At 34.5% G+C, this 25,070-nt stretch overlaps 1 protein-coding gene across 2 annotated transcripts; it reads right to left on the bottom strand.

The window, feature by feature from the left end:
* Positions 1 to 1,610: 1,610 nt before the first annotated feature.
* LOC132166686 (protein ZINC INDUCED FACILITATOR-LIKE 1-like) lies at positions 1,611 to 24,324 on the bottom strand. Of its 2 annotated transcripts, XM_059577554.1 has the most exons (18): positions 24,173 to 24,324; positions 23,861 to 24,088; positions 19,119 to 19,159; positions 18,667 to 18,727; positions 18,458 to 18,560; positions 18,239 to 18,341; positions 18,099 to 18,152; positions 17,953 to 18,015; positions 16,044 to 16,093; positions 15,854 to 15,929; positions 14,666 to 14,878; positions 14,259 to 14,346; positions 8,882 to 8,967; positions 8,677 to 8,784; positions 7,895 to 7,939; positions 7,696 to 7,784; positions 2,921 to 2,964; positions 1,611 to 2,010 (listed from the first exon to the last, which is right to left on the bottom strand). In XM_059577554.1, exons 2-18 carry the CDS (start codon positions 24,006 to 24,008, stop codon positions 1,910 to 1,912), a joined length of 1,473 nt encoding a protein of 490 aa, XP_059433537.1. In that variant the 5' UTR covers positions 24,009 to 24,088; positions 24,173 to 24,324; the 3' UTR covers positions 1,611 to 1,909. The 2 variants fall into 2 exon arrangements, with proteins under 2 accessions (XP_059433537.1, XP_059433545.1); XM_059577562.1 differs by lacking the exons at positions 23,861 to 24,088; positions 24,173 to 24,324 and adding an exon at positions 20,019 to 20,603.
* Between the last annotated feature and the right edge of the window lie 746 nt (positions 24,325 to 25,070).

The raw sequence follows: 25,070 nt of genomic DNA, 5'->3' as shown, positions 1-25,070 counted from the left end.
ACCACCATCATGATTTGCTCTACCGCCAGCAGAAGACAATTGGCTATCACCATCTTTTCCCAGATAAGAACGCTCCCCCACATGCTCCACACCACCATATCCAGTTGGATATCTACCATGTTCCCTGAATCCAGAAACCAACCCCCTTTCACCATCCCCAAGTAAACGTTTGTAACCATCTGCTCGCAACCACACCCCCCATTTCTTGTCAAATGTTTTATCACCCATACGTCCCACATTAAAATCAGGACAACCCCTTGGGCCATGAAGAATACGACCACAAGTAAAACAGAAAAGAGGCAACTTTTCATATTTAAATGTAACCCAATGCATTTTCCCAGCAACGTGAAGGGATCTCCTTCGCTCAAGCGGTTTTGATAAATCAAGAAGGACCCGAACCCGCAAGAAACTTCCCCATCCAACCCCATCACCGGCTACATCCACATCCCACACCTCGCCCAGAGACTCTCCAATTTTACGTCCTACCCCGCCATTCATACAGACCAAAGGCATATCATGAATTTGAATCCAAAAAGGAGACTTGGAAAAATCGATCTGAGATGGAGGACTACCATCAAATTCATTCAAAATCAAAATATAACGATCAAACAACCACGGTCTTCCTTCAAGCACTCTGCACTTATCTTCTACGATAGAGAACTCAAAGATCCACATATTATCTTTCAATTCTTTAAAGACAATACTTCCCACAATCTTCCATAACCTCCTGATCATCAACTTAAAAGCTTCCTTATTGATTCGCTTTTCCGAACCAATCCTACCAACAATACATCGTGCACCTTTCTCCCTAATATCCTCAATCTCCCCTTCCACTATTGTAATTCCTTCCTTCTCCCCCTCAGTAAGAGATATTCTGTCACACATGATCGCCAATTCCTCCACCATTTCCTGCCCTACTGATTCCTGACTATAACTATCTTGCTATATTCCTCAGCCGATCACCGGTTGAAGACTTTACACTGTCACCTTTAAACTTCCCGAGAGAAACCTAAAGAGCCAGACTTTTCTCTTAGGATCAAGACTTGTAGTTTATTCAAGGGCAACTTGTGGCTTTATTTGGGCATAAGTATGTTTTGGTGAATACAATTTATTCAGATATTTCTATTATTTTTCCAACTTTTGAGTCTCTTGTATCAACTAATTGTCGATACCTTTATTGCAGGTATTTTCACTGAATCAACAAGCTTAAAGAGGGTTTTACTTTCAGTGTTTGTGCGCAAAATCAACAAATTCAAGATCGTTTATCTTTTATTTTTTCTTTTGGGAAAAATAAAATTTGGTCCTAAGTTTTCATGCAATTATTTAGTCCTTCGGTTTTCAATTTCAAAAAATTACAGTTTCAAATAAGTCCGTCCATAAACTTATTGTCTAATTAATTAACGTTGTATCACCTTACTCTCGTTTGACATGCCCTACCGTACATGTCAATAGGTTTAACAACCCAAATCTGGGATTGGATGGGCTATGGAAAGTATTGGGCGTTCAAGTATACAAGTATTGTGCTTTGTGTTCTGCCCACATTTTTGCACCTTGCCTTAAAGTCTATCCTCATGACTTCTGGGAAACTAGTGGAGATTGAGGCATTAAAAAGATTTAGATGCAGCAGTCACTTTATTAAATTATGATACAATCTGTTTAATAACAATGTGTGGAAAAGAAACAATTTAAGGAAAACTTTAAGAATATTTCAATGATATCAGACATTAATGGCTATAGCATTGGTTTCTTTTATTTACATAATGGTTTCTTTTATTTATATATTGCACTGACCAAATGGGTGATCATCATCAATCTGGAATATAATGCATCCAATGATCTACCGCTACAAGGAAGAATCAATGGCTGTCTTGAGAATCTTCTTCAACAATTTCATGAGATTTAATCACATTCATCTAATGGCCTTTACTTTCTGAGTAAGAAATGGTTTGAATGTCATCAACACTCCAATTGCCTCAACCACATTCAAGATGAAGAAAACCATCTGGTCACCTATATTTCAACATCAATTGCAAAGTTGCTCAGTCTCACAAATTGTCAATTAAGATCACTCTATGAGTACTGTATTGGTGAAACTCATTACTTACATTTTTCATCCAATAAGTACAAGAAACATGGAATCATTCAAAGAGCAAAGCAGATCATAAACAAGCCAATGAACTTTCAAAATGGTACTTCCACCCAAAAAAACATAGGATGGAGGGTGAAATCATGAATTGAAAATCTACATGTAGCTTATCACTTAGAAAATTAGGTCATCCACTAGAAACATGAGTGATAGGTTATAATTAAAAAGAAGACCATGCGTAATATGTATCTTCATATAAAATATTGGTTAGAGAAACCATGGAAATTGTTCAACTCACATTGTAACAATAACAACACTAGCGCTAATAATGCATTGACGTTAATGATTATCAGGCTCATCATGGCAATTAGAGCAAGTAGCTAGTAATGGTTATGCAAAGATACATGCAGACAACACTTATTGAGAAAGTTCGCATGTTTTTTATTTCTTATGAAGCATTTTTCTTCCCAGGAATGAAAGAGCCCGTTATTTCAGTTGATAATATCTTTTGCAAAAAGGTTTGGAGTATTACAACTTACAAACTCACGTGGTAGTCCACATTGTATAAAAATGAGCGTCACTTAGACAAGACAATCATATGGCACTCTATGTTTTAGTGGTTGACGTAGTAAGTGTCACTTAGATTGCCACATCAATTTCTAAGAGACTTATAGTAAAAGTTGTAGTACCCCTAACAACTCTTTAATTTGAATAGAATTGTTTGAGTTTTCTAAGGTCATTTTTTGTTGACCCACTAATTAATAACAATCACCTCTGAATGTGACATACATATGCAGACGTAGGATTTCCCTTAGGTTTCAGATGAGTGTATACCTGGAAAGAAAGCAGCATCTTGACGCTTTTGTGCCCAAGAAAATCTACATAGACAAGATATCCGAATGAATGATATAATTTGGAAGTCTCATCTCTATATAAAAGGGTATGTAGTAAACAAATTTAATACAAATATGGCAATCTGCAAAACAATGTAAATGATATCTATGTTACACGAATATTTCATGTATATGCTCTACTTTACTCCCAATAGATTGGTCATGATACCATGCAAAATTAATCAAATCTATGAAGCACGTGCAAGGATATGAGATGTACTCCAGTGTTAGTATGAAAAATGTCTCAAAAGTAGGATACAATTGATACAGAGAATACATGCTACCAAACAGTCTTGCCTTTCAAGACTGTCTGTCAGTTTTATGTTAAACTAATAAACAGTTATAGAATGCAAGGATGCTTAATTCATATATCAATTAAAACATAAGTAGGACCAATTTTAGTCTTGATTCATTATAGTCAGTCCTCTACACATGTTCATTTACAATAAAAATTCTATGTTGTTCTTAATCTAGATTGAGCGCTCATAGAAAATTATTCTAGAGTAAGGACTTGGTTCAAAAGTTAAAAATCTTGTCTTTCAATTTTCAAATTCATTAATGAAATATTTGATATGTATTGGAAAGTATTGAAGAACTCTCTTTCATGCTATTTAAAATCATGATAATGGTTCATGAAAAGAAGTCACAAATTTTTCTTTTTCCGTTTCTTTAGATAATATGCAAGATTAAACCCAATTTGAACTTATTTTCAAACCCTAACTGAATTTTTAAAAAGAGTTTTACTACATTGTGTTGAGTATACGCATGGAGTGTAAAAATGTCAAATCCTACATTCAAAACATGTTACAAGTGTGAGTAATTACTATAGCATAGTTGAATCCAAACCCAAATGCTTAAACCTATGAGTTTGGACCCAACTATGTTATATTAATAACTCATACGTGTGACATGTTTTAAATGTGGGACTCAATCTTTCAACACTCATACGTGGAAACTCAACAATCTCCCCCTCACAAGTCACATCTCATCACCACATCTTTATGCTTCCCCTCGAACGGAAGCTTTCTTAATCTTATGGGCTATTTTTCAAGATCACTTGTGCACTATATGGGCTTACCAACGCAATGCGCCTTTTGCTATTTGGGCTTACCATACCATGGAGGGTTTTACCACCTCCCCCTCAAAACCAATTATTCGACCTGGCATATCAAACTTAAATTAAAATGTATTGGCTTCATGGGCTCTGCTCCACCTACAAGGCCTTCGTACTAGAGACAAGTGATACCTTCTCATTTAGAATATGAGCCACCATCTCTAACAATATCCACCTTGGCGAATACTCAGCCCCTTTGGAGATATCAAATTCTTATGCCTCAACCTTTTTTTTTTTTCCTTTTTTTATGACGGGGAACCTCGACAAAGCAGGGCCCTTCGGACCCACCCTTGTAGAGTAAACCTCAGACGCATGCACCACACCCTCGGAAGTTTCCCTACACATATCAAGGTAAATCACTGGTTTTTACACCAAGGGGTGTAGCCCCAAGGGGGAGTTTGCACCTAACAAGTCTCAAATTTGGGATCTATGGGGTGATACTCCCTAAAACCACAAGCCTCAACCATTAGGCTAACCTTGAACCACCAGGTTGGAAAATGTCTCCTCTCTAGCACCGAGAGACATTAACCAAGTCCAAACAATACTTTAACATGTTTGTAGGATAGGCTTTGTCAACATGTCAGATGCATTCTCAAAAGTGCAAATTTTCTCAAGTATCACTTCAGCTATAACAATCAGGTATGTTATCCTGTGAACCTCACATTAATATGCTTTGTTCTAGCATGATACACCTGGTGCGTTGCCAAGTAAATGGCATTCTGATTGTTACAATGCAACTGAACTTCACTTTGCTTTATACCAAGCTCTTTGACTTACCCCTTTAACCACAAGCTTCCTTAGCAGCCTCAGCCACTAGCATGTATTTAGCCTTTGTAGTAGACATAGCTGCCACGGATACAACATGGATCTCCAAAAGATAGGCCCGCATTCTAGTGAGAAAACATAACCTGTAGTAGACCTTCTGTCATCCAAATCACTTGCATAATCTCTATGTACAAATCTTACAACAGAAACACAGCCTCGGTATCTGGCAAACATAATATGATAGTCTCTTGTATCCCTCCCTCAAGTAGCTGAAAATCCATTTAACCACTTTCCAATGCTCTCTTCCTGGATTTGTCATGTACTTGCTAACCATGCTAGACCGCATAAGCCAAATCAGTCCCAGTACATGCAATCAAATACATCAAACATCATACTGCACTAGCGACAAGTTGACTAGCAGATAACCTGAAGAGATTTGCCAAAGGTATACTTACTGGTTTAGCATTGTCCATACTAAACTTCTCGAACATCTTCTTGACATAATTTTTTTGAGACACCCATAACTTTCTGGCCTCTCTATCCCTATGAATCTCCATACCAAGAATCTTTCTAGCAGCGGTCAGATCTTTCATATCAAACTCCTTGCATAACAAGGATTTCAACTTGTCAACCTCACACATGCTCTTAACAACGATTGACATATCATACGTGTAAAACAACATAAATGATTAGAACCATCTTCAACGGCCTTAACATAGACACAGCAATCATACTCACAATGGTTATACCAATCTGAATCATACAGGAGTCAAATCTTAACCATTCACACTTGTAACATGTTTCCAATATGAGACTCAATACATCAGGAATGCTATATCATTTAAACCCTAGTTTATTTGTGATGCTTCAAGTCGTCTTTGACCGAATGTAATTCGAAATATTCATCTCCATCAATGGTGATCTGTCGCTGTATTCAATCGTGTACAGTTTCTTTTTTGGGCCAAAATCTTAAATTTATTTTGTTTCTCCAGTCAACCTAATCGACTGGAGTCTTGGGCACGTTCCAAGATCTCCCACAACGAGAACTTTTCCCTACCACCGTCCCTCTTATTCATTTTGTTCTTTATTGTTACTTGAATAATAGATCAGCCTGACTTTCCCAAATGTCCACCACTAAGAAAACTCCTTATTTTTGGGTTTTCTTTATTTCCGTCATTGTGGCATTTCTAATACCTGCTCAAAAACAACAATTGGGATTGAGCACATCTAGCATGTTCCCAATCATGGTTTAAATTTGTTGAAGTTAATAAACCGTGTAGAAGTTCCTGCTCCAGCATGGGCTCGATTAACAACTCATCTTCTTTATATTGTTGATTTTGATACGTAGCAACCATCCCACACTACCTTTTTCCTCGTTTAATTTTTTTATTTTCCTAATGATTGCTCTCATATCTCGTCCAAGTACATTATATTACATTTCAGAATCATTGATCAAAATGATTTCTGCACAATTTGGCTCTCTGAACAAAAAGCTATGCCTTGAATATAAAGGTTTCTTAAAGGAGCAACGAATTAGCTTCCTTTTTAAATTGGCATTAATCATCTAAAAGCTTGTACAAGTCTTCATCATAGTTAATGATCAACAATTCCATCAGAAGTTATGAACAAATACAATTGCTAAAAGGAGACGAGCTAAGTTAGGATTGTAGCACCCTACCCTACCCTAGCCCAAGTTAAATTGAGATTGAGATTTTTTAGCCCAGGCCCAAACCAAGCTTGAAAACACCTAACCCAAGCTAACCCAAAAATCTAGGTTCAGTTCAAGTTGGTCTGACCTAGCTCATTCAAGTTTCATCTTCTCTACATTCTATCACCAAAAGTTCATAACCATATAAAAGATGTTCATGTGCCTCAAGATCTGTCTCTTCAAAGGTTAGCCAACCAAATGACTCCTAATTGACAACTTGATTAAGTTATGAACTTCTTAGCATAATTATCATTTGATTTTGCTCCTCACCTTAAGAGCTTGCTTTAGCTTCTTCAAATAGTTTTTATGCAAGCTATGACGCTTGTGTCCATTCAATCTCAACAAGAGTACCAAAATCATTCTAAAGCTTTTAAACCTCCTCGGTGACAAGATTTAATGATGAACTTGCTTATAATGCTTTCCAACAGACTCATACTTGAGGTCTTGATCCACTCCTTGTAAGTAAGGTACATGATTTGATATCTACTCATAGTCATGATCAGACTTTATGAAAGAAATATGTCTGAAATCGTCATACAAGATCTTTTATTGGTATCAATTAAGGTCTCTTCTCCTTAATAAAGGATTTATCTCATATACTTCCTATGTACTATGATTGCACTCCTCTGCGGGGACAGCGGGGAGGCAACAGTGCTCTAGGAACATAAGATGATAGACTCATGTTTTCAACCATACAAACATTTTTAATTAAATGGATCATGACCATTTTATATTTCAATGTCTAGCAAAACTATCCTATGTTCCTAGCATAGTTATATCAATTGCATTAAGGGTATTTTAGTTTAACCCAAAACCTACTTGCAAACAAATGTCAGCTAATTCACCCACAAAACTCCAATTGGTAATCTTGATACTCATCTTATGAAAATATTATCAATATAGATATAAACTACCCAAAAAGAAAAATAAGGCCAAAAGAATAAACTTCACTACATCTATTATCAAATCAATATTAATAGTTTATAAAATAATCTAAAAAATAAATATTGTAGTGAAAGATAATCTATAACTCAGCATTTGACAATGTAAACCCCTATTATGGTCCATAAATGGATTTCACCATCACCTATAAGTAAAATAAAAGCAAACAAATTTAGAGGAGACTTACATTACACCACCTCCAGCTGGACCAGCTGCTTTGAATAGAGACATTGCTGTCATAGCGATGCCATTAGCAGCTCCTCTTTGATGTTGCTCCTATTGTTCAATGTACAGTTGAATTGACATTAGACGAGTCTTGTAGTTTATCACCACTTGAAAGAAATTATTAATAGCAGACAGCATATAAACTAAGGAGAGAAGAATACCACAGCTGCGTTTTGCAGAAGAAACAAGGCAGTAATGATGGACACCTGCTTATAAAGAAACATTAACTAGTTTAAATACCCAAAAACTACAAAAGGAGTCAATGAACCTAATTTATCTTGGAATATGAAGTCTTAATCAGCTATCGTAAATGCTTCCCTACATTCTATTTTGTTGTTCCGTTCTATACAAAATAATTGTGCGATAGTTAACGCATTCTTGCTTGTTAATTGAAGTACAATTTCTGTATGCATTGATATAGTATGGCATCTAAAAACTGTAAATGTTTGCTAATCAATACAAAGGTTAATTGCACATTCTTGTTTCGTCCTAGGTTTAGCGGAAATGCATACAGCTCGCTAACATACATAGTATTAAAATCCTCTCGTCTTCCCCATTGCTTACACCTTGCTCTATGTAAAACCTAACCCCTGATACCCATAGTTTATTACCCCTAATGAATTAAGCAATTAGCACATAACTAAAAGCAAACCTTAACCTTTCATTTGGCCATACAGCTTGTTGCACAAAGAAATACCAATACGGCCAATATATCAAGAGTTCAAAGCAATGTTTACAAATATGATACCCATTTATAACCACCTCACAAAAATATTGGAAGTGATACAACATTGGATTTTAATGTCATTAATCTTCAAAGTCATAACAATGAAAAGAGAGAAGATGCGACCAAATAAAAGATAAATGAAAATGTTGGTTTAATATAATAAATTTGGTGAATTGTTAAAATAGAATTAGATCTTCAAGATATATGTGCACTTACAGATAAGACATTCTTCACCACAGAAGCAAAATTTACCACGAAGGAGAGGCTCAATCCAGATAACAAAGCTATGTATGGGAAACTTGCTAACAAAGGTATGGATACAACCTGTATATGGGATTTATAAGCCCAAAAATGCAAGGAAAATATATTTTGCAAAAACAAAGGTGAAATACATATCTGCTTCGGAGGTTTGAAAACTTACACCACCGATGCGAACTACCATAATGCTCCCAAGAAGTCTCTCCACGTATGGATATAAAGAAAGTTGAAAAACGAGAAGGCCAAGACCTAAAAGTCCAATATGTGGTCATTAATAATTAAACAATTGTATTGAGTGAATAATACTAGTTTAGCAGTTCAGTTGCAGATGCAAAAAATACTTTAAGTTTCAAATATAGCAATACGTTTGTACAGAAATAGATATCAAAGAAATGTTTTTAAATTTAAATTTGAGTTTCCTCACCTTTATAAAAAAGTTAACTAATGTCATTTTGTGCTCTGTTGACTGAATTATTATGTCAAGCACGCAACATAAAAGTTCAAGTTTCAAGCACCTCTAAAGTAAACAGAAGACCAACTTTCAATATGAAAGTATGCCAAACTATTGTTGTGTGCCAAAACTTTTTCAACTACAGACTATAATCCTAAAAATTAAGAGAACATATGTAAATCATGAATAAAACAATTAAAAACTTATTGAAGCCCCTGGATACCAATTAGGAGCATTTTCAAAGAAGAAAATGAAAAACAAAAAAAAAATCTTTAATATTTAGAATTTAGGAAATTATCCCAGCTTATTAAAACCAAGCAAAATAAAATCACATCGTCCATGTTGATGAAGTATCGAGACATCATATGCTTAAAGGATATGAGGTGTGACGGGGGAAACGGAGTTGTGGATCTTATCAATGGGGTGAAAGCTCTCTCTACACCCTTCTAAGTTCCTACCCCTTACTGTGTTGGGGAACTCAGGTGGCTCAAGTTTTGAGTGCTCATATTGGGTGGTGCAAAGAACGAAGAAAATCCATAAAGTTATGGAGATCTAGAGTGTGGGCTTTGAGGAGCATTTTTTAGCTCTTCTAATGGGCAACTAAATTGAAGCTCGGTGTCATCAATAGAGCTCATCCTCTAGTTCTAAACAAAGGCATAAATAAAGACAATAGGGAGTTAAGAAGGTTGGAGTGATCCATCAATTAAGATTCAAAAGGTGCGAGCTCAAGCCGTGGTAAAGGTAAGGATAAGGGGTTAGCAGTTTTGTTATGAAGCCTAAATTGTTATCATGGAATGTGAGAGGGTTGAATGAGGGGGATATGTAACACCCCGGTCCCATATTAGAAAGATAAGAAGTCCACATAGAGTGAATGCTTTATAAAAACACTCATGTGAGCTAAGTCCCGCACTGGTTACTTATTAGGTGAAACTAAACTTTATAAGTGATTTATGGAAGCTCTAAATTGACTAATCCTTTTAGAGTGATAGCGCAAATGTGATTTTCCCTGGGCCATTGCAAATGGTATCAGAGCGTAACACATTGGTCCTATATTGGAAAGATGAGTAATCCACATAGAGTGGGTGATTTATAAAGACACTCATGGGTACTAAGTCCCATATTACTTACTGCGTGAAACTCTTTATAAGTAATTCTAAAGAAGCTTCAAATTGACTAGTCTTTTTAGGGTGATAGGCTAATAGCGTAGATGTGACTAACGCTTTCCCTAAGTCATTACAAGATAAATGTCTAAGGGTGAGAAATTTACTCAGAGAGTGGAAGGTTGACATTGTTTGTTTTCAAGAAACTAAGCTTGAAGTCATGTCTCATAGTGTTGTATGTAGTTTATGGGGTTGCCATCATGTGGATTGGTATTGGTTGGATTCCAAAGGGGCCTCAGGTGGTGTTTTGATTATGTGGGATAGGAGGGCGGTGGAGAAGGTCGACAAGGGGGGGGGGGACTTCTCCTTGGCTATCACCTTAGAAATGTTGAGGATCATTTCACTTGGGCTTTTGCAGGAGTCTAAGGCCCTAATTCCAATAGGGATAAAGGATGAGTTGGCTAGTTTAGTCAGCTGGTCGAATTTGCCTTGATGGATTGGGGGTGATTTCAATGTTACTAGATTCCCTAGCGAGAGATTGGGTGAAGCTTGCTTATGGGCAGCTATGGTGGAGTTTTCTGGTTTCATTTTTTTAGCAGGGGCTGATGGACCTCCCTCTTGTGGAGGAAAGTTTACCAGGTCAAATAATCAGGAATCTCCCTCTTGATCCAAATTGATGGATTCTTGGTCTCTGCACAATGGGAAGCTCAGTTTACTTGTGTGTCACAAAGGAGGCTTCCTACACTTTGCTCGGATCATTTCCCAATCCTCCTCGACTGTGGTGACTTTCATAGGGGGTACTAGGTCCTTCAAATTTGAAAATATGTGGCTAAAGTCTGAGGGTTTTGTAGACAAGAACAGTGATGAAAATCTTGCCTTTTCCAAGGCTCTCCTAGCTTCATTTTAGCTACCAAGCTCAAGACTTTGAAAGTTGAGTTAAAGATATGGAATGAGGTTTTTGGCAATGTAAAAACGAAGAAGAAGATCCTTTTGGAAGGGCTAAGTTTTCTTGGTATCATTGAAGAAGGGAGGGCAATAGGTGTTGAGGAGAGTATGAAGAAGGAAAAATTTGTTAGCAAATTAGAAGGGTCCAGTCTCATGGAGGAAGTGAGCTCGAGGCAAAAATATATGATCTTGTGGCTCAGGGAGGGTGACAAGTCCATGAAGTTTTTCCTCATAATGGCAAACTCCAAGAGAAGAAGGAACACCATTGACTCTTTTTTGATTGATGGCACAGTTTCTACCAACCGATCGGAGATCAACAAGCACATCGTCTAGTTTTATAAGAAGTTGTTTACCGGGCAGTTCAATTAGAGGCTTGTGGTGGATGGTCTTTCCTTTGATTATATTGATGAGGCTGAGGCTAGCTGGCTAGAGAGAGATTTTGAGGTGTGGGAGGTTGTGAAAGCAATGAATGGTGACAAGGCGTCGGGCCCTAATGAACTCTATAGCGTTCTTCCAAGCTTGTTGGGTTGTTTTGAAAGAGAACATCATGAAGGTCTTTCGTGATTTCCATGCTAATGGTAAGTTTGAGACAAGCATTAATGCTACGTTCCTCACCTTCATTTCGAAGATTCCAAGGGCTGTCGACCCCAAGGATTTTCGCCCGATCAATCTAGTGGGTAGCATTTACAAGATTATTGCTAAGATTATAAAGAAGAAGCTTAAGATAGTATTAGAGAAGATTATTCTACATCACATAATGCATTCATCTGAGGTAATTAGATCCTGATGCTATTCTTATTGCCAATGAATGCATTGATAGCAGAATGAGATCAGAAGAACCAGGGGTTATTTGTACAATGGACTTAGAAAATGCTTATAATCATGGTTATTTGGATTTTCTACTGTACATTCTGAGAAGGTGCGGGTTTGGTGGGAAGTGGTGCTTATGGATAGCCATTTCTCAATTTTGGTGAACGGCTTTCTCACAAGCTTCTTTAGCAAATCTTGTGGCTTGAGGCAAGGGAACCATCTTTCTCCTTTGCTGTTTGTCATAGTGAGATGAGGATTGTCGTCTGGCTTCTCTGTCAAGAGAGGGGTTGATACCTCTCATCTTCAATTTGCTGAAGATACCTTGCTTTTATGTGGGGCTGATCCAAATTATTTTTGCAATTTACGGAACTCATTCTTATGTTTTGAAGTTGTGTCGGGTTTGAGACAAAACTTAGCCAAGTCATAATTGGTTCTGGTGGGATATGTTCATAACGTGCTGGGTTGGCTAGGATAAGTGCACACATAACGCTATGATTAAATAAAAGAAGTCATGTTTTCACTTCAAAATCAAGAAAGGATGTTCTTGACAAGTGTTTGGAATTGCATGACTCACTAAATGGATTTATTATTACACAGGCTTCTATCTCAACTTGATTGGTCAACAATATGCTAAAACACTTCTATCAACTAACCAGAAAACATTCACTCCAATCAAACATGATGAGAGGAAGGTTTTTGAGAGTTCGAAAAATGGACTTACATATATTTTCTTTCATACGGAAAAAATAAATGTATCTTTTCCAACAAAATTAAAAAATTTATAAATATACAATCTCAAAAAGAAAAGGCCAAAATGAATACTATTGAATTTTTGCATCAAGAAACCACTGATAATCATATCATTTGTTAGCGAAAAGAAAAATACTTCAGCAGGATTTCAAGTTTGTTTTTATTTGAGTAGTCTTTGGCCAGAATCAGAAGTATATTGAAAAACCATCATAATAACAATAGAAAAATTGTTTGATCCCAATTGATCGAGGACCTTGGTCACAAAAATCGAGAAAATACTTTTGAGTCTCAAAGCAGCTTCTTTTATTGATGAAATATAAACCTCTAAAGCTTTCCAACACAAAAATATAACTTAAAACAAGCTCTAAATGGTTGAGAAATGGATGACTACTGTATATAATCAAACGTGTCTCATCTTGAAAATTTCTTTGAGAGCCAAAATTGACACACTGGATACCGATGTGGGCGCTCATATTTTTTTGCACAAATATCAAATTAAAGTGAATGAGGAACCATTAGAAGGTTATCAAGTCTAATTTTATATCAAATCTCAAAGGATTGTCCTAATAGGTTACTTAAACCTACTTGTTTTAGAAAAGTTGTTATGAACCGACAGAGACGTGAGAAGCATGAACTGCATGGAAAACTGCCAACATGAGGAATCTACAAATAAGAAGGAAGACTCTACATGGATATATTATCTCATTACATGGAGCCTTATTAGGATTAGGATTATTTATTATTAGGAGTCTTGTTAACATTAGGGTTATATATTATTAGGAGTCCCAAGATAAGCATGTTATCCTTTAAAGTTGTATTTTCATTCCAATTCTTCTTATAAATCTATAGAAGGAGAATAATAAAAGGGATCAAACATAATTCATCCAAATTCAGATGTTTACGAGGCCTAGGATTCCTCAAAATATCCTACCACAAAGGCATAGGATTCCTAGAAATATCCTACCAAAGAGGCTTAAGGTTTCTTGAATTACAATACTACCCTAAAAATACCTAAATTACTTTTCTTTTTCTTACCTTAATTTACTGTTTCATTACCCATATCACACCCATCATACTTGCAGTTATGTGAGAACGTAACAAAAGCATTACAAACTGAAGTGTAAAAGTATTGCATGGGTGATATGATCAGTAAAACAGTCTCATTGAAATGAATTTATACTTGTAGAACCAAAGACCTTTGATATCCATCAACAGAATTGTGCTATGACCTTTAATTTTATTTATACTTGTATAACCATAGTCCCAAGATAGACCTTTGAAATGATTAACAAAGGAAAAAACGCCTTTGGAGAAGTTATACGATGACCTATAAGGATTAGTCTTTTATAAAATATAGTGGATTGTATACAAATGCCCCTTCATATTTGATTCAAGGATTTGTTCAAAAGCTTTTAGGGCAAAAAAGAAGGAAATGAACTTTATTATATAATAATATAAAGGAAGTATTAGTATAAAGTGTATACCAGAGATTGCAAGAACTTCACCGACATCCTTAGTTGAGTAGCTCAAACCCCCGTGACTTCGAGGGCTGACAGCCCATAAGGAGAATATCTACAAGAGATGTTGGTTCGTAGTAATACCACCAAATTAGAAAATTTGGAGACAGGAAAGGAAGCAAAGAGTAAAAAAACAAAACAAAAACCAAGTTATGCTTTTCAACAGCAATTTTGTGTATCCACTATTAAAAACACATGCAAACTTAACACATCTTAGAAAAAAAGATAAAACTGGATATTTCACTTTTGCAAGTGCAGAACATATTAATGGACAATCAATATGCAAGAATGTTTTATCAACAGAAACACGATAATGGACAAACAATATACAGCAAAGTACAAATAAAGCATGTAAAAAAATATATGAGAGATACCTCTGTGTAAGCCATATCATGAAGTGAGAAAACACAATAAACAATGATAGATGACATCAGAGGCCAATTCTTTAGGAGGCTTTCCTTAGCAATTGGACCTCTTCCTTCAATTTGTTTTGGTTTTTCGTTTACATTAGACTCGCAGGATCCAGTTTCTAAACCTTTCTCCGAGTCATCAGGTGATACATTTTCTCTATGCATGTGCAATGTTTCCTGCAACAATCGGAAACCAACATGTAGCAAGTAAATGGTCAATAATAGTGCAAAAAAGTCATTCTCAAGGAAGTGCTATATATACATAATGAATTAATCTAATACAGAAATCTAACTGGGACATTTTGAATATAAACTTCCACCAATTCCATGGGTTACAAGAAATTCTGAATAAAGATTTTGGAAATGTACTAATGAGATAAAACAAGAGCTTCAACACATCTGTATCTGGCAAAAAAGGTCATACAATGTAACAATCACTTAATACATGCTTAGGAATTTAAAATAACACCAAAAAATACACTTGCAATGAGAATAAATTGTGTAAGGAAATCATCCGAGATTACAAAATGCATAGTTTATTTATATAACATAAAAAGACAATCAAGATAAAAAAAATTGAAAAGTTGGCACTAGAGAGGACAACAAGGTGATCATAATTGAGGACAGAGTGTCAAGTGTAAACTTGACAAAAATGTTAATGAATTAATAAAATTTAAAAATTTAAAAAAATTTAAAAAAAATCATAATTAAATTACTAAAACCTTTTGACAAAAAATTATGTCTCTCTCTCTCTCTCTCTCCACCCTAATATTGAAGTGTTTTAGTAAAAATTTCTAGAGGGATGAGGGAAGATTATTTACAAGCAGGAAACAAGTATAAAAAATAAAATAAAATTTCTGCCTAAGCTCTTAAGTCATTAAGAAATTTTAAGAGAATAAAAGGAAAACAAAGTACTGATTTCCACGACATTATAATTTGAAATGTGAAAGAACCCAACATTTTCAGATCATAACAAAATGTTTAATCATAATAAGAGAAGTTGCACTTTACAAGCAACTTCTCTCTGTTATGATAAGAAGTTGTGAAAAAGAATAACAGAACAATTAGAAATCTAATGATGACAAATATTTTTAAACACACAAATAGTGATAGTTAAAGAGCTCGACATGGGAACTAAAATCTGATATGTACCGGAAGCCAGCATGTAGGTATAATTACTCCCAGTGCAAAAATTGATATTGCAAGGCAGGGCAAGAAGTATGGGAATCTGCATCACAAAGTCATGTTTTAGAATGTTATAAACATCAAACAATAGGAGAAATATTGAAATAATACATTCAAAGTGCATCTTACATGAAATATTCTAGAGAAGTGAACTTACCTCCCAAACAAAGATTCTTTGGAAAATAAATTTGGATATTTATCTGCAGGCTGATGGCAAAATTGTGCAACAAAAACAATAGAGGAATAAGTTAAAAGTATAAATATGCTGCTATTTAAATATTAGTCATAATATCCTGGCCAGCCGAATTCAGCCTTCCTTGTTTTCTTCTTAGTGTATGCATAAATCCAAACCCAAACAAGACTCAGCCAATGTACAGGTTTAATCTAATACATTCATTGGGTTTTGGTTGTGACACATGGTTTTCATAAATACAAACAACAATTTCAAGGTTCGACTATATGGGTGAACCACACCCTGCCGAAGTGGGTGTTGCAAAAAAAGAATAACTGTCAAATAATTAGGTTTCTGAAAATTGCAATGGAGGGCAACTCAAGTTAAAAACAGCAAAGCAAGGTTACCTAGGACTAGTACTTAACTCTCAAAAATGAATGACAGAAGTAATGGGACACGACAGCCCAAGCACGGTCTTTGGGTTTCTTTTTTGAAAACTTATACAAAATGTAATATCGAAAAGTAAAAGTAGAAGGCAAAAAGCTCTTATACCGGATCAGGATATCAATAAATTGGTTGTCCAAATTGCGTGTAGGCATCCCCTCGGAGAAGGGGTTGCATGACTCACCTGCCCTTGCAGGTAGGCTCTCCACAAGACTGCCCAAGGCAGGTGAACCCCACAACCCCCACTTCTGTGGCATTGCCTGAATTGTATGTACAACCCAATAGCAGAAAATCCTTATCCTCCTACACCTCACATGCTCCAAGCCGCAAGGTGTTGGTGGACATGACTTGGTTAGCTTCTTCTTTGCAACCATAGTTTTTGGAGCTCTATCTACTCTGATTGTTCATTTTGAGCTTTATTACTCTGACCTCAAACCTTTTCGCTCTAGATTCTTGACCTGAGCAATCCTAACTCAAAATACATACTACAATCAAGAAACACATCTAAACATCAAGATATGATTTAGTTTTTATTTTGCAAACACTAAAAAGAAAATTAGAGACTTCAAATTGTGTTATATAATATTCTATAGTTGACTACTTCTAATAGCTAATAATTTTTCTAACAACCAATTTCATTCTAAGTCGGATAGTTCAAAACTACTAGGTTTTCGAAACCACTTCCCTAAGACTATTAATTATTAGGTATGTCGGATCTCTCTCAAAACCTTCTCTTTGTCTAGCAAATAGAACAGAGGGAGAGGGAAAAGATCAAGATCAATAGCCTGATCTCCGACATGATCAATTGCCCTATATTCGACCTTTTTATCTCTCTTCTTTTCCTCCTAGAACTTGAACAAAGTGCCAAAACCCGGGATTTTTTTATTAAAAATGAGAATTTCCAAACCAATTGATATCTTCTAGTATCATATGGATCAACAATTTTTATAAAACCTAAACTAAAAGAATATTTGAGTGTATTAGGCTTAGCAATTTCGCATGCCAAACGAGCATCGTTAAACAAAATTGCAGAGAGTGTTCTATTTAAGAATGCGTTTAAAAAAAATTTGGTGTGAAGACTTGGCAAAATCCATGTTCTCGCGCAGCAGGTAAGGGGTGTGTTTTAGAAAACGCAAAAATTTAAAAGTGTTCATTTTTTAAAATGCACTCTTTTACAGATTCTATCAAATACTTAATTTCATTTTAAAAATCACATTTTCATTAACAGCGGTTTGAAATTGTTACTTTTTTAAACTGCACGTTTTGAAACAGTTAAACCAAACGGAAACTTTATTACCAATAACACTCCTTAACATGGATTTGTCTCACGAGATTAAAATTCTCAAAAATATTCTCTAACAATTTGCACCTCGTGTGCATGTAAAAAAATATTACATATATTTGAATTTTCAAAATGTGTTTCCCATAGGAGAGGGCAGGGAATAAGTACCTGTGCGAGAAATCCTCCCAATGCAGGGCCAATAATCAATCCTATGCCCCATGCCGTACTAACCTGAAATTAATCGCAATATTTAATTTGGATGTTGTAACACTTTAAAAAACTCAGCATATTATACATAGGTAAATAAGACTCACTGCTGATAGTCCTAAAGCTTGGTATTCTTCTCGAAAAATTTCACTTGCATATGCCTGGTAATTTAGCAATTAATGTATATGGGAAAAATATTGGATCAAGCAAAACAAAGGAAGTAGTCAAATATACAATGAGATTTTACCTTTATTGGTCCAAGTAAGCCATTCAAACTTCCCAGAAGAAACCTTGTAGTAATTGCCATCCAAAAGTTTACACTAAGGCCAAAGAGAGTGTTGAATATAACCCTAAGGTTTTGGAAAGTAAATACAAAAAAAAACAAAAAGATAAATATTAGACGTATTGGAGAAAACATTCAAACTTTAATTGCAAATATACTGATTGGCAAGTAGTGGGCACTAACACTGCGACAATCCCTATAACTATAACAGGTTTTCGACCATAGCGATCGGCCACAATTCCCCAAAAAACAGATGTCAGAGCTCTACCAAGCATAAATGAAGACCCTTCAAGATATTGAACGGCTTGTTAGGAATAACTCTTGCAGCACCAAATATTAAGATTAGGAAAATTGCATCACTAATGAAGAAAAAAAAAAAAAAGTAATCTCACCGATATAACCAGCATAGTAGCCAATATCTTCCTCTCTTTTTGCAATATGAAAATCCCTAACCTGTAAATAGAAATTATTAACAAAAGTTCAGCAGAAGTTGTATCATATAATAATGAGCATAATGGTTGAAATGCAAAAGGTTGTAAAAGTTAAATGAGTAAGTGTTTGATATTTTGGATTCCAAAGAGAAGAAATTATTCTGACCAATTCGCCCTATATTCTTAGATACACTATCAAAGAAATTCGTCTAGACAAATTTCTAGAGAAGAAGAATAAAAAGAATATAATGTCCAAATGCAAATGAGAATGTTCCAATTGACTTATTGGGTCCAATAGCACAGGCCATAGAGTGCATGTATAAATCCTATGTGTATGAACATACATATTGCCCAATTTTTTATTCAAAGCATTTTGTAAAGGGCACGACAAACTATTAAATGTATAGACTCACCATGAAATAAAGGAAAGGAAAGAGAGATGATATTGGCAGCGCTGAAAAGGGGGAAAAAAACATATTAGAGCTCAATACAAGGCAGAGAAATCATGTATGACAGTGAACAACGATTGCTCATATGAGCATTGCAGGGAATACAACCAATGGAGGGACTTGGTTTGAAAAGGTACTCGTTTTCTTTTGTGATCTTAGTAAATGGTACAATTTCAACCATAAACTATCCGACAGGGTTACAATTAAACAACTTGCATTTGCTTATGGTACAAGAGAAAAGCAAAATATTAAAAAATAAATAATAAAAATAATAAAATAATAAAAAAACAAACAAACAAAAAAAAAAGGAAAAAAACACTTGACCCTCAAACTTACACCCCTTTAGGCACTTATACCTCCAAACTTTAAAAAGTGACCCTCGACCCCCTCCCGCTACCACTCTATTATAGCTAAGACGTCTATTAGCATTTTCTGTCAAATTGGATGGAAAATGCATATGAACTTTTTTGCTTAAATTTTCCAAAATACCCTCTAAACATAATTAAAAAAAAATAAAACAACTGAAAAAAATAAATAAATAAATCAAAAAACTCAAGGGTACATGTGCAGCATCTCAAGGCTATCATCAGCCTCCAACAAAAACTTATCCAAACTGATTGCTTCAACTTATAGATCCTTCAACGAGGGACAGCTCAGTTCCATAGTACCCTGTGCATCTCAGCTCCATTGCAATATCCTATTAACAAGAGCCAAAATCTCATGTCTTGGACATGCAGTGAGCAGAAGGCTCAAATCCAATACAGACATACTGACATAACTTAACGAGAGCAACTTCATGCAAGGAATCTCCAATCTTTTCCTGCCACCTTTGTATATAATATTAACGTTAGGAGTAGTCCTTACACTATAATAATGTAGTTCACGCATTGTGTCCCTAGTGTGTACATGAGCCAAGCAATCACAGGGGCTGCCCAAAACTCATCAACATCTTCCATAAAACTCGACAGACGCCGCAGCACTGTGGTTTGGAATACTGTTGTGTTATAATAATCTCCAATCTTCTCGCTTTTAGATCATGATAGACTGCCAGCTTCTCATGTTCGAACAGACTGTCGATACCCAAACCTTCGTCCTCCATTTGGTGCACGATTCTCGACATATCTCCAAACAATCCCAATCTCCCATACACGAACAAAACAGATTCAAATCGCGACGCCTTCAGCCCTCTCACGCGCATTTCTTCAAACACAATCTGGGCCTCCCGAGGCCGACCCATTTCGCATACCCACGACCATCGATCCATAACATCGATGTTTGATGTATACAGAGGCGGAGTTACGAAGAAGCTGATTCAGTTGAGTGCAAGAAGCCTCAAATCCTCGCGTTGAACTTTGCTTGGAGCGAGACTCCAGAAAAGAGTGAGCATAACACTAATGCAAACAGAGTCGTATGATATTTCCAAGGATTACGTAGGAAGAAAACCTTCATGTGTCAGATTCTCAGCAATTTATTATCCCAATTATTAGTAAGAAAGTTCTTATGAAGCCATCAGTCCAAAAATAGGTTCCTAGACAAGTGAGCTTAATTGGTAAGAATTTTTGGCTCGAAATTACCCAGAAACGTGAGCTTATTAAGAATTCTCTCATATTTATTACTTAAATCGCAAGCAGTTCTTCTAGGGGTGTAAACAGATAAGGGGCAAGCTTTCTTGTTTGGGCTCGGCTCATTTAAATTTTACTTGAACTCAAGGATGAACCAAAAAATTAAGCTTGAGATCATAATAGGTTGAACCGAGCAGAGCTCTTATATTTAATTTAATTTAATTATAAATTTAAACTTCAATTACTCTTAAACGACTCAAGAAACCAACTTATATATGAGCATTTGCTTAGTCTGATTAACCGAGTATGGAGCCTGAGTCAATACTACAAGGCACTTGGTTTCGAAGAGAGAATATACATCATTTTATAATAAAATGATGCTATTAGAGAAAAATAATAATAATAATAATTAATCAATTTTTAATATTAATATGAGCAACTATGTGAATAACTACTAATTCGAGCCTTATACAAGCTGTTCATGAACTTAACTGAGTCGAGTCGAGCTTGCTTCGTTTAATATTCAAGCCAGTATTTGTGTTCACGAAACGTCTTATTTAATAATCGAGTCGAGTACGAGCCAAGTCCGAGCTCACTCGTGAGGGGTTCGCTCACTTAACACACCTAAGTCCGTCTGTCCAAAAAATGGATGGACAGCTCAAAATTAGGCAAACAAGTGAGCTTCGTAAGAATTCTCCCATATTTATTACCAAAATTATAAGCAGTCTATTTGTCCAAAAAAGTGACAGACTGCTCGAAAATAAGCAGACAAGTGAGCTTCCTAACAATTCTCCCATATTTATTACCTAAATTGTAAGTAGATCATTTGTCCAAAAAGGGGCTGGACGGCTCAAAATGGACAAAATTTTCCTATAAACTGGGTTGGAAGAATTTTTTCCAATTCAATCTATAAAAATAATATGTGTCATTTAAACATGTGATACGTACATATTTTTTTAATAGCAGATAAGTGAGCTTTGTAAGAATTTCCTCACATTTACTACTTGAATGATAAGCAATTCCAACAATAAAAATTATTTGAACAACAAAATTGTTAGAAATTTTTGTTCATGTTTCCTCTCATACTTTTATTCTCACATTTTATGACATAACTTACTATTATTCATCTAAAATTTAATAATAATTTCAAAAATTACATCTATAAAAATAAAAGTGCAATTGTAAGAATGTGTATTGCACTACTAAACAACCAAATTGACCATTACATTGTATTTGATAAAATAGGAATAAAATAATATATAGATAAATATACTTTGGCCTCCTTAACTACTCGTCATTTTCATTTTGCCCCATAAACTGACTAACAACTATGACACTTGGATATATCATATTATCATTTTATTGTAATTAAGCTATTTTTTTGTCTTTTGTCCAAAAATACCCATATTTTCTTAAAAATTAAATTTTAATTAAAAACTAAAATCAAAAATCAAAATTTCTTGTAAACTCTTTTTATACTAATAGAACCTTAGTCTATGTATGTTGGTATTTAATCAAAAAATTTTTTTTTTTATTTTTAAGAAAATAGGGATCTTTTTCAAAGAATGACAAAAAAGTAGCTTAATTATAATAAAATTGTAATTTGATGTATCTAAGTGCCACACCTATCAAATATTTCTAGGACGTTTTTGAAAATAATTGATAATTGAAGTAGCCAAAGTATGTTTAACCCAATAATATAATATAAAGAAAATCTTTTCCAGAATAAAGAAAGACCTAGGAGACAAAACAAATTGTAAAGTCAGTTTTAGAGATCCACGCCTTATATCTTTTAATTATTTAATTACTTTATTATATGGTAGTACAGTGGAAGAAATTATTAAGATGGTAAATAAAGTGTGCCAGACAAAAGACAACATGGTACGTGAGGTGTCTTATCAAAGAACATTAACAACATCCTTTAAACTTTTATGAATCTGCTCTAAATATATATAAAAAAAAAATTTAAAACCGAAACAAATGGACCCAGATTTATTTTCCAAGCCTATACCAAAACATTCATTCACTGTCTGCGTGTATCTAGACAACATAGGAATAACTGGTGGGACATATAAAGAAAAAAATAAAATCTATGCAAAAATAGACTGTTTTATAAGAGTAAAATAAATACATTAATGGGGTCACATTGTATGCTTTTTCAAAGAGAATCTTCATGTAGAATATTTCTGCATGTTATTGTACCGAGTACACCTACCCATTTGGTTGAATAAAAATCTCATTTTCTTTCAAAGCAGGAAATTAATAAATCCACTGGTTTCCAATTGAAAATCATTTTCAAATAAAAATCTCATCTTATTAAATAATTCTTAGTTAGTCAATTCACCTTTGAATTATTTGTTAATATATTTATTTTGAAAATAAAAAATAAAAATTTTACAAAGATAAGAACAGGCTATAAAGGGAACAGTGAATTCAATGTCACAAAGAGAACACTTTCCAATTTTTACTCCCAAGTGTTTAGTTTCCGATGTAACAATAATGAAAATTATTATTATATTATAAACATGTTAATGATAATTTTTATTATTAATTACATCATAAAACAAACACTTGAAGTACTTACTTATAGCTTGTTTAGAATTGCATTGGAATTTTTTAGAAAAATGTGTATTTTTAAGCTCTCCCCAAAACGCCTTTTTAAAGCAAAAAAGGTCAAATAAGTTTTTTTTTTTTTTTTTTTTTAACCAAACAAACCTTTTTTGCCTGATACGATTTTTTTATTTACTCCTTAAACTTAAGTTTTCTCTGTCACAATAATGGAGTGTTATTGTCAATCAGCTAACTTTTTCGCTTCAAGGAAAAAAAAAAAATGCAAAGCATATATATATATATATATATATATATAGTTCGAATCCGCTCAAACCACGCTTGATGAATCGAAGGGCATTAGTTTGAATGTTCCTCCCCTCTTACGCGGACATGTAAAAAATATAAATAAATAAATAACTATTTTCATGTCTTTAGCAACTGATCGAGAGATTGGTTCAACCTGACATATAATTTACTATTTTTATCTTTTTAATAATTAATGAATTCAAAAATTGGTTGAAACTGACACGTAATGGTTTCGATGGGATAACCATGAAATCTAAGAGTATGGAGATGAGAATGGTTACCACTTACCAGTACAAAGCACAACAATCCATGTGGAAACAAGCTCTCTGATGGGTAAACCTCGTTGCAACTCTTTATATTGGTCTACTTTACAGCCAGGACAATTCTCATAGTAAGTCTTCTTCTTCAAAAGCCCCTCTCTGCAACCTTCTGCCATTGTTGATCCACCCCTGCAAAACTTCTTCAATCTTCAAACTGATCAACCCTTTTACCAATATGATTTTCTGCTCCCCAAACCTGTTCATCATCAACATTAATATGATTATTCTTATGATATATTGACAAATATAAAGGGAATTGAGCTGATGATCATCAGGTTACCATGCATGAAGAAGAGATGAATCAAGAGTTCTCAGAGGGTGATCTAAGTGAGTGAATGGGGGAAGAATTTAAACAAGGATGGAGAAAGATGTTGTTTTGTATGGCTCATCATGTCCATCTGGCATCATGGCATGCGTCATGAGACAGAGCAATGAGCATCAATAAAGAGAAACACGACAAAAAATGTTATTAATGCCGACATTGACGTTCATGTTCATAAAAGGCGGAGGAACAAGGAAGAAAGAGAAGGACAACTGAAAAGGCTTCTTTGGGGTATTATTACATTTATAAAATTACAAAAAAAAAAACTGGTGGTCTACTACGCTGCCCAATGAACAAGAAAGAGAAAGGCAAATCAAACTGGTAACTGTGGAAATGACGTTTTATTGATTTTATTTTATATTAATACTGTGTCACGTGCATGATTGGATCAAGAGGGATAATAAGATGACTTAATATTAAAAATTAAGTGAATCGATACTTCACGTTTTATAAAATAAAAGTTATTAATTTTTTTTTTTTTTTTATGTAAACATGTCAAAATTAGTTTGTAATTTTTATTCTTTCTATAAATGTTATTTAATTGTCAGTGGATGTGTCATGTTCACCACGTTTATGTTAAACCATACACTATAATTTCATTTATGTCAAATCATTTTATTTTTATTTTTTGTAGTTAATTTAATGTAGAGAGTTTTTTTTTTAAATTTTATTAATTATTTTAAATAAAAATACTATTTGACTCTTTCATTGTAAGTATTTTAATTCAATGCGAGAGATTTTTTATAAATTTAATTAATTATTTTATAAAAGTAACATTTACCTTCTTCATTGTAAATGCTCTTATAATTGCTTTCAGATTTCTTGAAAAGATAAGTTCGCACGTGGATAAAATGGC

This window comes from Corylus avellana, chromosome ca1, assembly GCF_901000735.1.
Source record: "Corylus avellana chromosome ca1, CavTom2PMs-1.0".
NCBI lineage: Eukaryota > Viridiplantae > Streptophyta > Magnoliopsida > Fagales > Betulaceae > Corylus > Corylus avellana.
This window is presented reverse-complemented; position numbering and strand designations above follow the sequence as displayed.